Source organism: Asterias rubens, chromosome 10, assembly GCF_902459465.1.
Source record: "Asterias rubens chromosome 10, eAstRub1.3, whole genome shotgun sequence".
In the NCBI taxonomy this organism is placed as follows: domain Eukaryota; kingdom Metazoa; phylum Echinodermata; class Asteroidea; order Forcipulatida; family Asteriidae; genus Asterias; species Asterias rubens.
The window spans coordinates 3,401,204-3,416,138 of NC_047071.1; the positions used below are offsets into that span (position 1 = coordinate 3,401,204).

Genomic DNA, 14,935 nt, shown 5'->3' on the forward strand with positions numbered 1-14,935 from the left:
GTCATCAACCAATGACTAGACTTGTGGACAAGTCGTTAAATCGGCCCCACGCGCTGAGATAGTGCTCTCGCGAGATCACTGCTCTCGCGCGGACTGATGGCTCCCCGATTTCCGCGCGAGGGGCCGATTTAACGACATGTCCACAAGTCGAACCAATGACGGGAGATTCAGTGAAGGGGATTCGTCAACAGAGTGCGCCCTCACTAATTAATATATAAACAAGTGAATACAAATACGTTTAATGTTAGCCGCAGAATGGGCTGCATGCTGAGGCCTCAACTTCATAAAGCTATGCAGAAAATACTGCTTAGCCATTTTCTTTGCAGAAAAAGAGTGGGGCACCAGTCACAATAATAATATGGATATAGGGCTGGAAACCTGTTTCTGCTTAGCAAAATTTTCTGTTGCTTACATGGGCGTCAAAAGTATTTGCGAAGAAGTCCATTGAGCAGGGCCTAATTATTTCACAAAGCTGTTAATATTTTGCTAAGCAAAATTGAGGTGGGCTCCAGTCTCAACAATGTAAACTTGTTGGAATCATGTCGTCTTGTAACCTGTTGGTGCTAACCAGTCTGTGCTTAGTCAATTTATGTGCTTACACTTTACAGGCTTAACGACATTGGGCCATTACATCATGAATGGAGAAAGTATGATATATCGCAAAGTAAGCAGACACAACGCTTGTCATGTTTTTCGGCTTACAATACTTTTGATCCGATCAAGATTACCATACTCAAGATATTAACATGATTCCAGGCTTGTTGGGATGATACAGATTTGACATGTGTTTGTTTCCACAAACAATGTAATTAAAACAACAACTAGTTTATTACATGACACCATCAATTTAACTTGACACATTTCAAGAGTTACTCGTCTTTTACAGAGTTGGTTGTCCGATTACTTTATTCCTTCTACGTTTCACTATCATCATTTTTGGGGGGTTTTCATTGTTCAATTCAATTAACAATATTATTTATCTCTGGTCCACAAAAGAAAATACGATAACATAATCATAAGAAGTAAAGCCGAAACTATTATTGCATATGTAATAATGGGGGACATATTTAACTATACAAATAACTCGAAGATAGTATGTTACCAAATGAGGGTATCATCATTATAAACTTGACAAACAACCCATCTTGTAGAGTGGAGATATCAACTCTTTTCCTAATCAATGGGAATCATTTTAAAACTCAAATACAAGACTGACTGCAAAATAACCTCAAGTATTCAACACAATGGCCCATGTGCTGATTGCTATAACCATACGATGTATCCTCCTGTGTACAATAACATAACACCATGTATTTACCCCCCCCCCCCACCCCTTCCGCCCACTTTGGGGCTATAAACTTATGGATTGCACAAACAGGCTTGTTGTACTTTGGATTAACTGAATGACAGTTTCATTTCACTCAGTTACACTAAACCCAACATTGAATGTGTTAAATTATTTATTTATTAAGAGATGGCAGTTAATTTGAGACCACAAAATTTGACTTACATGGAATGGAAAATGGAAATAGGGTGTGTAAAATAAATATTTAAAAAAACTTTTTTTTAAATAGTTACTGGTCTGACGTTTAGACCCTAGCAGAGTCTTTCTTGAGCTAAGATTGAAATGTCAAGCCACTAACAGTTTGTTTATATTTATACCATAGGTCTTTTTGGTTGGTAAGCAGCGTGCCTAATTTAAAAAAAAAACAATACATAAAGCATAGCGAGGGTTTGTAACAGGTTCATTGGAGCATGGTTTCATACTTTTCATACTGGTAATTTTTAGTAAATAAGTTCAATTTGACAAAAAATGTTGACTAACGAACCCTGGGCAGATGACCAAACAACCAACAAAGGTTAGTGAACTTGCAAAATAAAACATACAATAGTAATTATTTTCGTTATCGAGGTGTAAAGATGCTTGTTTGACATTCCACAATTTTGTTGGAAGAGTATGAAAATGTGCAAGGGTTAGCATTTTACAGAAACGGTAAAAAGGCACTCGAAACAAGTAAGAATTAAATCACCAATATTGGATTGAATAAATTAAACATTAATAATCAACATAACATGCAGAAAGGATAACAAAGAAATAAACCAAAGAAACAGCATAAATCACAAATAGAGACTCCCTTTCATATTCCTAAAGCTGTTTCTCAATTGTTGGCCATGTTGGCAGCTACACGGCTGTGGCTGATGATATGGCTGTTGCTAAGGGGCAGCATATGCTTCAATGCATGCAGTAGTGGGGAGAGTAGTGAATTGGTTGCCATACTGGCAGCTACATGTACACGGCTGTGGCTGATGACATGGCTGTTGCTAAGGGGCAGCGTTCAGTGCTTCAATGCATGTTGTAGTGGGGAGTCAGTTTCCTTTATAAAGGGTTCAACAGGGCACTAACTACGTCATGGGTAATTAATATAGAGCAGCCTAGCAGAAACACTGACCAATTATCATGCCATGACTCCACTGCCATGAATTCAAAACATTGTTTAGTGAAAGTCCAACTTGGTTGTACCTTTACAAAGTACTCAAAATGCAAACAGCATGTCAAAATAGTATGGCAATTGTAGAACACAGCATCATATTTATATCAAATGTCTGGGAGGAAATGTTTGTCCAATAAATAATTCAATATAAACTTTCAAGATGATTGGCACTTAACATATCTTCCCCTTTCAGATTAAGTGTCTGTGTGATCAAAGAGCAATTGGACCAGTTAATGATTCATACTCAATAAAACAAGCGACTTTTGTAGAGACAACAAATGTTCAACCTTGCTGGTATAACGAAGCTTGCAGCAGTTTGGGTCAGATTTTGGTGGTTAAATTAAACTAAATTACACACTATTATAAAATAAAGCAATGAGTTACATCAATGGTTATATCCATAGATAATACAGGCGAGAGTTTGTTTAAACGGCTGCAGACAGGTCTCCAAAATAATGGGTCTCTAATAACACCGACTCCCCAAATGGAAATCTCTCCTTCAAAAATGTACAACAAAGATTTCCATTTTCCTTTATGTACAGGGAAATAGATGACTCATCACTAGTGAGTCTGGATGAGTATACAACCATACACAATAAACAAGATGTATAAACAAAGCATTAAACAATAGCAATAGTGTAATGGAAGAGATTTGACTGAACTGTGTCAAGCTTACTGGTATAACACCCTATTCTATTGTGTCATACCAAAATGTACATCAAGATCTAAACCCAGACACAACACACAGCACAATCTCAGATAGAATTTTAAACGAAAATGAATGCCCAACATGGAACCAGTCACATGTATTGTGAGTCACTATAGGTACTTTGGCTGGTAACCTATTTCTGTTATGCAATGTTTTTCTTTTGTTGTTAGCTCTGAAACCTGCCTATGGAGTCAAGTTTCCAAGAAACCAATATTTGTATAAATTCCATTTCAGATATTTTTGTTTAAAGGATTTGGATACCTTTTCAAAATGTCCATAGATTTACATTAAACTTTACAGGGTTTGAAGATAATGAGTGGAAAGCTTCCCTTCAAATATTACTTACTGAGGTGCTGTAGTTTTTGAGAAATTAGTAAAACAATGTCATGAAAATATGTTTGTAAATGATTATAATAATTTTCATCTCATGAGACGAAAATTATTTTCATGACATTGTTTTATTCATTTCCCAAAAACTACAGCACCTCGGCACGTAATATTTTAAGGGAAGCTTTCTACTATCATTATCTTCAAACTGTGTAAGTTTAGTGTAAATCTGTGGACATTGTGTTTTTTTCCCTACAAAAGTTACATAGACCCTTTAAGTTCTTATCGTGTTACCTTCTATCAATTCTCATACTTAACCAACAGTTCAGTCATTGGGTTCTACATTTCAAACCGATTGTTTTAACACCATTGAAACTTGCCAACAAGTTTTGATAGAGTGTTGATGAAATGAGTTGTGATGTACTTTTTTGAAGCAAAATTACGACCGCTTGATTTTAACTTTGTGTCAATGATTAAATTATCAATCCCCAGTGATTATTTATGGGTTGATTCTGCTCACATATTACACTCCCAAAATAACATATTGAATCTTAAGACGTAACCACCTGATTCTAAAGATTATCCCATTATACATAGCGAGTTCACTAAGATGCCTAGGTCCCTATTGACTTATGCTGTGTCACACAATCTATGGATCATTAAGTAAGATTGTGTATCACGCAAATAATAAAGGTTCATATCCCAACTACCAATCCACAAGCAACATGTTCTCCTGAGTTCGATCATAACTTGGGAATTTCATCTGCTTAACTTTAAATCTTCATTACGGAAGATTACCTTGGCTTCACTGATGAGATCCATTAACAATTAATATTGTGCTGAAATATTAACATGATGCCAGGATATCAGGAAATACCTTAACTTACCTTAAAGATTGTGTGTGGAAAGACCCCACTTTGACATTCTGAAATTCACTTAAGACCTCAGGATATTTCTGACACAGGGATAGGGGAACATTGACTGACAGCATTCCATGCATGGGCAGACGATGTTGCACATAATGGCCGTAGTTTACTAAAAAAAAAAAAAGGTTGTCATCTGGTTGTGGAACACTCTCAAAGAACCAAAGTCTTTTATCTTTGTATGACTCCCTTTTAAAGTGTATGAAGAAAACAACAGATGTCTTTATCCATTAGAGTCCCTCCATGGATGCTATAGGTTCTAGGTTTCTTTGTTTTCTTTGCTTGCAATAAAGCAAACTGTATATGTTGTCGATAGTTCATTTATTTCAGGAATCATTGAGAGTAGGGCTAGCCGTCTTCCTTGGGTGGCGTGAACCAGCCTTTAGAGAAAAAGAGTAAAACAAAAAGCCTATTATGGAAAGGTTTGAGGTCACACCTGTAGTGACCATCTCTAAATGAGTTGGGGTGGTTCTGAACGGTTGGTTTCAACTCGACGTTTCGATCAGTATGCTTGGATCGTCTTCAGGAAAAAGCCTGTTATTACACCATTTTTAATCATCAATCAAATGTGCCCAATGTTTCGTCAAGGATCTTTCTTAGCTTAGTGTTAGTTACAACATAATTACAGAATCAAGATGACCATATATAATTGTTTGCACTGACATAACAAACTGAAAGATGTAAGTAAGTTGACCAACCATTCTTTTCATGAATCTGCACCAATGACTTGAAGGATTGTTGGGCTCTTGCCAGGCTATACTGACGCTGCTGTGAAGAGGCAAACAAATCAAATCACCCAATTAGTATGACAAATTAAAACATCTTGAACTCAATACAAAATAGCTACACAAAAGCTACTGTACACTTAAAATGTCATTTTAATACAAGTGCAAGAAAGCATAAAATGAGTAAGTCTCGTTAAATACTTTTTTTTTCTTTCTTCTAACAGTAAGAATTTCATTTTCTTCTAACTTTATTTTATTTAACGCCATTATACATTTCAGTACAGTAAAAAAAAAAAAGTTCACAGATTTACAAATAATTTACATGGTTTACAGAAGGTAATGGTGAAAGACTTCTCTTGAAATATTGTTCCATCAAATGCTTAACTTTTTGAGACAACATTAAAACAATATCAATTCTCACTAGCGAGAATTACGGATTTATTATAAACACATGTCATGACACAGCGTAACGCGCGAAAACAGGAGTGGTTTTTCCCGCTATTTTCTCCCGATTCTGATGACAGATTGAGCCTAAATTTTCACAGGTTTGTTATTTTATATATAAGTTGTGATACACGAAGTGTGGGACTTGGACAATACTGTTTACCGAAAGTGTGTAATGGCTTCTAGGGGAACATTTATGTACTGATAATTAATGGTTTATACAGCGCCAAAAGTGACCAAACAACATTAGTTTAGTCTTAAATAATATTTTTATTCATTCGGCATAACAAAAAGAACAATATAAAATACAGGAGTAAAAGAAAAAACAGTAAGGGCAAAAAGCCAATGGCACATGCCTGATATTAAAAAAAGTCAACAAAATACAGTGACTCGGAAGCTTTTCAGTCTATTGCCACTGACTGCATTAAAATATATGAAAGCCAAGATTACAAAAAGCAGCAATAAAATGTTTACATGAAAACACACAAACTACACAATCCAATATCACAATCACTTCCTCTGCCCTATACGTGTACTAGACTCAACATTTGACAAGTTCCCCAACCCATCCCATTAATATTGAGCCAACTCCTGGTATGTCTTACCTTTGATGCACCAAACTGTATCCTGGCTTTGCCTTTGACTAGTGTAGCAGCTATTTGTAAGATGACTGCCTCTACTGTGTAGGCACTACTCCAACCTTGCTTAGTTAATAACTCCATGCAGATAGCACCACCACCCAAGACGTAACCACCGGTTAACACTGGAAAGATCACCCTCACAAACGGTGGGTCAAACGGAAAGTTTTCCTACAAAGTGACAGAATTATTATCATCAACAAGCAAACAGACGCCTTTCACATCAAAACCAGTAGAAATTTGACGAAACTAAGGGTCATGCCATACGAGGCAATTTACAGGCAACCAGTTCCAGGCAATCTCCAAGAAGCAACACCGTTCACATATCAAAGTTAACATACATTTCTTGAGGACTGAAATACATAGTTTAAAGAACGGCTTCTGCTACCAACATGGTCCTGTAGCCTGCAGTGCGGTTGGTTACCTCCAAGTTGCCTGTAAAGGTTGCCTCGTTTGACAGTTCCCTAAGTATTTTGCAGAGATTTTGTGTCAGAAATACTGGAAGATTTAAGATGATCGGTTGTGCCATGGCAGAGTGTGAAGCATAATTATATCTTATTTGAGGTGCTTAGTGTTTAGAAACTCACCTTAAATGTCATATTTAGCAAGATGTGATCCTTCCCTTCTTTTTCTTTTAGTTGTTTTAAGTCTGCATGTAATGGACTGTCATTGTCAACACTGTCAGGTATAAAAAGCAAAGATACAGAATAACAAAAGACAAAATCTGTAGTAGACTACTCCTCGTATGTTTAACTACAGGGAACACATGAACAGCAATTTGACTAACTCCACAAAGAAAATTGTCTACTTACGATAGATTTTTGATGTGCCAGTCATACAGACTGTCTTTGACTAACTCTGCACAGTAAATTATCTACTTACGATAGAACTTTGATGTGCCAGTCATAGAGACTGTCGTTGACTAACTCTACACAGTAAATTATCTACTTACGATAGAATTTTGATAATCCAGTCATAGAGACTGTCGTTGACTAACTCTGCACAGTAAATTACCTACTTACGATACAATTTTGATGTGCCAGTCATAGAGACTGTCGTTGACTAACTCTGCACAGTAAATTATCTACTTACGATAGAATTTTGATGTGCCAGTCATAGAGACTGTCGTTGACTAACTCTGCACAGTAAATTATCTACTTACGATAGAACTTTGATGTGCCAGTCATAGAGACTGTCGTTGACTAACTCTACACAGTAAATTATCTACTTACGATAGAATTTTAATGTGCCAGTCATAGAGACTGTCGTTGACTAACTCTGCACAGTAAATTATCTACTTACGATAGAATTTTGATGTGCCAGTCATAGAGACTGTCGTTGACTAACTCTGCACAGTAAATTATCTACTTACGATAGAATTTTGATGTGCCAGTCATAGAGACTGTCGTTGACTAACTCTACACAGTAAATTATCTACTTACGATAGAATTTTGATGTGCCAGTCATAGAGACTGTCGTTGACTAACTCCACGCAGTACATTTTCTTCTTGAAAGCATCTGATCTGTAGACATCTCTTAGCTCTTTCATCAGTCTGTCTGTGGCCTGCACTGACCCTGATACTGAGCCCTATACCAAGAATTAAACATTAATTGAGAATCTCAGTGCAAAAATAAGACACAACAAAAGTCACAATAACATCGCGTAATAATCCACATTTCCAAAATACAATACTTAAAACCAATACGATAATTAGGGCTCACTTGACTGTAGTTTACAAAATATGTATAAGTACAAAATAAGCTTGATTTTTTGTTGATACAGCTATGGTGAAGTGAGACCGATGTACTGAGATTCCAAGGAAATGTACACTGGATTGAGAAGAGACTATACTTTACCTTTAAGTAGTCTCTTCTCTGGTTGGGTTTTAGTATCATACATCATTTTGCTATGAGGTACTGAGGAACACTAAGTGGATATTGATAACAAAGCAGCTTGAGAAGAGACTATACTTTACCTTTAAGTAGTCTCTTCTCTGGTTGGATTTAAGTCTCATACATCATTTTGCTATGAGGTACTGAGGAACACTAAGTGGATATTGATAACAAAGCAGCTTGAGAAGAGACAATACTGTACTTTACCTTTAAGTAGTCTCTTCTCTGGTTGGATTTTAGTCTCATACATCATTTTGCTATGAGGTACTGAGAAACACTAAGTGGATATTGATAACAAAGCAGCTTGAGAAGAGACTATACTTTACCTTTAAGTAGTCTCTTCTCTGGTTGGGTTTTAAGTCTCATACATCATTTTGCTATGAGGTACTGAGGAACACTAAGTGGATATTGATAACGAAGCAGCTTGAGAAGAGACTATACTGTACTTTACCTTTAAGTAGTCTCTTCTCTGGTTGGATTTTAGTCTCATACATCATTTTGCTATGAGGTACTGAGGAACACTAAGTGGATATTGATAACGAAGCAGCTTGAGAAGAGACAATACTTTACCTTTAAGTAGTCTCTTCTCTGGTTGGATTTTAGTCTCTCCAGTACTGCATAGTTTTCTGCATCTATGTCCTTGTCATCTTTCTCTGTAACTGATTTACTGATTGGTAAAGAAGAAGCAACAATTAACAGAATGAACCATGCCATAACAAGAACAAAATAACACCAATGTAATATAGAGCGATTTCATACCATAATCATCTTCAGCCTGATATTCAACAACAATATCAACAAGTTTTGACACAATTCGTTTGACATTGTCACCACAAAAGACCCCTTGCACAACGAGCCACCTTCAAGCGCCCATCCTGTTCACCATTTTGGGAGTCAATTATTTTGAGAATCATACACAAAGGAGTTGACTCCCAACAGGGTGGAAATGGTAGACGCGGATTGTTCAGAGGTGTGTTTCATCAAATATCAAAGTTCATGTACATGTAGCAGGAGAATTGCACCATTTTAAAAGGGCTTTCATAACATTCATTAAAGTAGAACTCGTGCTTAACTACCTAACATCAGTAAATCAGGCATGCAACTGCCCGTTGAAAATAAAAGAGGAAAATTTTCAAAGGCACAACGCAAGTGCGGAGCGAGGCAGCCGAAATGCCACGGGACATGATACCCACAATGGTACCCTAGAAAATGTTGAGGTTTATTATGCTCTTAGGTGCATTTTTAGCATGTACTAGGCTTATTCTACATGATTGTAGTTGTACACTGTTAATGCCAGGCATATATTAGACTAAAAAAAAAGAAGAAAACAATTTCTACTTTTTTTTCTTCTTTTTTTTTCACGTAAAAAAAAAAATAAAAACGCGGAATTCCGCGGAAGAGTTGCATGCCTGGTAAATACAACATCAAACACAGACTACAAAATTCCTACATCAAAATGCGTTCTATTTATAGTTTACTGTGGGTGTATTAACCTACCTTGGTTTTCTTCCATCTCGTAATGATCCATACAATCGGTATGGTGTTACATACATAGTTTACTGTGGGTGTTTGTTAACCTACCTTGGTTCTTCTTCCATCTCGTAATGATCCATACAATCAGTTTCTTCTTCTTCCTCTTCTTCTTCATCTTCATCTTCATCATCGTCGTCATCATCTCCGTTATAATAATCTATCCCATCATCATCTTCATCTGCACTAGCCATGTCATCATCACTCTTCTGTAGAAGAAGGAAAACAAGTGTCTTTTATTCAATGCAACTCATTGGTGTTTCTATGAGAGCACTTGCCTAATACAGGTTGCCCAACAAAATGTCCCAGGCGAAAGACCCCTTCCCATGGAATTGCTAATTACATTCAGGCATGCGCAAATGCCATAGATATGTGCACTAAGCAGATGCACAATCGCGCCTGCGTCTCGCAGTTATTGGCCGCATACAAAACAGCGCGTTTTGCCAACCATCATCATCGGTCGACTGCACAGCAGGCAGACACAAGCTTTTCCCATTCTCTCCTGTCTTGTGCTATTTTCCGAATCTCAAGTGGGGAGAGCAGAAAATCCGGGGAGACTAATCTTCCAAGGTACTCAGGGTACAGCAGGCGCTGACGACCTTGTTTGCGCCGGCCGTGCGATGGGGAGTAAAGAGCGTAGATGTTGAGTGTTCGTTGGTGGGTTTCCGCAGGATGTGTCCGACCCATCTGAGTTGTCGTTTTCGGATGGTCTGAGTTAATGCACTTTGGTGGCTGAGGTTGTACAACGTGGTGTTGGTAACCCTGTCAAGACTTTTTATTCCCAGTATGATTCGGAGGCAGTTTGTGTGATAACTATTGAGATATGCAGTGAGGTGCTTGGTCAGGATCCACGTCTCACAGCCATATAGAAGTATAGGAAGGCAGGCTGTCTTGAAGATGTTGAGTTTTAGCTATTGATTCATGGAAGAAGACTTCCAAATCCTTCCCAGTTTCCAGAAAGCACCCCATGCTACAGATCTACGTCGTCGTACGTCGCTCTCTGATGGTGCCATCATTGACCCCAAATATTTGAAGTCTGTTGCTTGTTTGATGACTTCTCCTTTGAGTGTTAGATTTGTACATGGTTGAGTAGTCATCAGTTCGGTTTTCCCAGTGTGTATGTTGAGCCCCACTGATCTGGCAGCTTCTGAGACATCTAGTAGTTGTGATCTTGTAGTTGTGTAGTTGCCAACCAAAATGTTCATGCACACGCGCTATATAATATCAAAGTCTTATATAGCGCACGTATCTACCAAACAAGGTACTCAAGGCACTGAGTATATATACAAACTTTCAGAAAGATAGGTTATTGCAGTGATGAATTTTGAGACCCAATTAGTTAGCACCTTATAAGGGTTTACAAGGTGCTACGGCGCATTAAGCAGCCACAGCCAGGAACACCGGGGCGAACCCCATCTCTTTTCGATAAGTGCACTGGGTTCTTTTACATGCGTTACACAACACATGGGACCAACGGCTTTACGTCCCATCCGAAGGACGAAGCAATGTCAAGTGTCTTGCTTAAGGACACAAGTGTCACGGCTGGGGATACGAACCCACACTCTGCTGATCAGAAACACCAGTTTGAATTCGGTGATCTTAACCGCTCGGCCACGACACTTCTATATTGCTATGTGCAATTTACATATTTCATGGGAAGGTCCATTGGACAGGAAATTTGTCCAGGCCTAAAAATAGTAATTCCCTTGACTTAGTAAAGACACCAAATACAATCTCAAGGCTACTTTGCAATGTGACGAACCGTTTGGTATTGTCAAAACCTACATGAAATTGGTAAGAGGCAGGAACATAAATACTAAGAAGGGTTGGGTGTTCAATATCACTAAGATAAGATGCTTACCTAAGACTAGGTGTTATGAATGGGAAGATTTAATGGATTAAAAAAAAACATGATATCATATTAATACTTAAAGGCAGTGGACACAATTCGTAATTGTCAAAGACTAGCCTTCACAGTTGGTGTATCTCAACATAAACATAAAATAACAAACCTGTGAAAATTTGACCTCAATCGGTCATCGAACTTGCGAGACAATATTGAAAGAAAAAAACACCCTTGTCACACGAAGTTGTGTGCGTTTAGATGGTTGATTTCGAGACCTCAAGTTCTAAATCTGAGGTCTCAAAATCAAATTCGTGGAATATTACGTCTTTCTCTAAAACTATGGCACTTCAGAGGGAGCCATTTCTCACAATGTTTTATACCATCAACCTCCCCCCATTACTTGTCACCAAGTAAGGTTTTATGCCAATAATTATTTTGAGTAATTACCAATAGTGTCCACTGCCTTTAAAAGCAACCCAAAGCAGACAATGCACATTATTGTATACATACCTCTGATGGTAGCTCTTGATCTAAGATTGACATTGTGGAGGGTTCTTGAACATTATGAAGTTTACAAAGGTCTCGGACCAACCTTCTTATCATCTTTAAGAGCTGTTTATTAAAAAAAATAATACGTCCATAATAAGATCACAACATCCTGCAATTATTGGTAGGACTCCTCTATAAAAACTATAGGGGTCAATGGAGGTCATGATTAATTTGACCATGGAGGTTTTATTACTTCCTCCAGGGTTGGCCTATTACTCTATCTTTTAACAGTCATTTAAATTTGCATCATGTAAAAACCATCAAATATCAAACTAAATGTGTTTATTGAGTACTCACATGAAAGTGAATGAAAAATTTCTTCCCCTCCTCACCCTAAGCCTACACAACAACAACAAGAAATTCATTGTAGCTGGAATTTGGCTATATCACATGATGAGATCAGGGCCAATTTACATAAAGCCTGTAAGCACAAAAGAATTGCTAAGCTAAGCACAACAAAATTCTCGCTTAGCAAAAATAGGTTACCGGCCAGGATACTATACAGTTACCATTGCTGCAACTGGTACCCCACTCATTTCTTTCGTAGCAAATAAATTTGCTCAGCAGAGTTTTCTGCTTAACACCTTTATGCTGGGCCCAATTTCATGGCTCTCCTTACTGTAAGCAAAGAATCCACACTTGGTAATTCCATGCTTACGTCAAGCATATTTCACGGGTTAGCAGGGAATTTCGGCTTGGCATACTCCACATTAAAAAATACTAGGCATTCATTCTGCTGCGCTTACACAGCTAGCAGAGAAATGTTGTGCTTTTTTGGTACGCGGAGAATGGTGATCATAAGCGCAGAATTTATCGGTAAGCAGATTATGAAATTGGTCCCATGTTACTTGTGACATAAATGTAATCTGACCTACCAGTTGGCCGGATGCACTGATTTCAGATAAACGTTGAATCACTGTTGATAAGACTGGATCTTCTGATTCTGAGAACCATACTGGCCTCGTCTGTGGGTACGAATCCTTTAAGCAAAGAACAACAGAGGGTCAGATCTAATATCTGGGGGGTTTTCAATTCACATTCTAACTGATAAAGTACAATACTGGCTTTGTTTGAATGCCTCTTCCAGAAAACCCATTCCCAATATTAAAGGGTCTATGTAACTTTTGTAGGACAAAAAACACAATGTCCACAGATTTACACTAAACTTACACAGTTTGAAGAAAATGATAGTAGAAAGCTTCCCTGAAAACATTACGTGCTGAGGTGCTGTAGTTTTTGGGAAATGAGCAAACAATGTCATGAAAATAATTTTCGTCTTATGAGACGAAAATTATTTTAATCATTTACAAACGTATTTTCATGACATTGTTTAACTCATTTCTCAAAAATTACAGCAAGTAATATTTGAAGGGAAGCTTTCCACTCTCATTATCTTCACACCCTGTAAGTTTAATGTAAATCTATGGACATTTTGAAAAAGTACCCAAATCCTTTAAGACCCCCACTATTGCACAATTCATTCATCATGACCAAACATGGTACATTATTCAACAAGTGTTTAGACTTTAGGTCATGATTCATGAGCAAAAAAGTGGCATTTGGGTTTGGCATCTTTCATTAGCCTGGATAAGATTTATTTTATCTCAGCTTAAAATGTAGAGGTGTAAAGTGGCATTTAATAAAACAAAAGGCTTTATTTTTATTTCTTGAATGTTGTGGATCATTGTTGACCAATCCATGATACACTGGTCACTGCCTTCGTAGGACATTTTTATCAAAAACAGCCGCAACAACAATTATATATATATGATCCAAGACATATTTTCATGGAGGGTTTTCATCAAAAAAAAATTTGCAAAAACTTGTGATTTAACAAACAAAATAATTTTTCATTATTCCCGATAGTTAAAATAATTAATTGACCAGATAAATCAAAGAGAAAATACTAAAAAGATTAAAATACTTTTTCCTTTTTTTCTGTTCTATATTAGAGTTCCAATCAATCTTATGAAGGTGAATTTGAGTGATGGTCTGTTTAAGATTGTACAATAGTACCAATGCAAGTATTTACTTCGTTTATCACTCAACTCAATCAATAAAAGAAAGAGTTTCTCTCTTCTCAACAATCACAGTAAATCCTGCTGGAAATTATTCCCTGAAAATTGTTGATTGTTGATGTCAAAAAATGACTACGAAACTGAATAAGACAACAAAATATCGGGTACTCTTAACTACATTGTAACAATAGGACAAACCGTGAACCATTAGTTAAAGGGCTAATTCAATTATTGACATGCTTTGTTACGTTCATTCCAATTACTCACTGTGAAATTACAATGTACGGTAAATTCCTCCTTGTTGCAGCCAATGAACTTGCATGTCAACTCGTCCATAGTGGCAGCGTGGATCTGGAATCTCTCATTATCTTTGCCGAATAATGATTCTGAGAGTTGAAGTTCTTGTTTAAGTGATGCCACACAGGCCATTTTTACATTTTTCTCGTTCCAGATATGTAGTCAAACACGATATTTGTGGGATCAAATCTGCGGCAGAAACAAAAGTTCACGGAAAATGGCGTTTTGTTATTTTCTACGCAGCCTCAGTGAAATTGCGCCCTCTATAGGTAAAGTACGTGTCAAAATAACTCGCACCGTTGGGAGACCCCCCCCCCCCCCCAACCTACCCCAAACGAACTCCCCCATCCCAATTATTTTGATGAGGTATAATTAGTCAAAGAAATTAAATAAATAAGCTATTTAGACTAATTGCATCAAAGTGAACAGGCGAGTACTTTTAGGCTAAGTTACTTAATATAAAACTCACATTCAGTCTCCCTTCACAATAATGTTGGCGACGGTGACATAAAATTCCCCAAAATAAACCTAAACGCATATCTCA

The 14,935-nt window shown here is 37.3% G+C and overlaps 1 protein-coding gene across 1 annotated transcript; it reads right to left on the bottom strand.

The window, feature by feature from the left end:
• Positions 1 to 3,737: 3,737 nt before the first annotated feature.
• Positions 3,738 to 14,624, bottom strand: LOC117296038 (ubiquitin-conjugating enzyme E2 Q2-like). Its single transcript, XM_033778891.1, has 10 exons — positions 14,362 to 14,624; positions 12,952 to 13,056; positions 12,038 to 12,139; positions 9,733 to 9,890; positions 8,722 to 8,818; positions 7,701 to 7,846; positions 6,846 to 6,936; positions 6,226 to 6,429; positions 5,150 to 5,219; positions 3,738 to 4,831 (listed from the first exon to the last, which is right to left on the bottom strand). The coding sequence occupies exons 1-10, from the start codon at positions 14,521 to 14,523 to the stop codon at positions 4,800 to 4,802; spliced, it is 1,167 nt and encodes a 388-aa protein (XP_033634782.1). The 5' UTR covers positions 14,524 to 14,624; the 3' UTR covers positions 3,738 to 4,799.
• Positions 14,625 to 14,935: the final 311 nt, after the last annotated feature.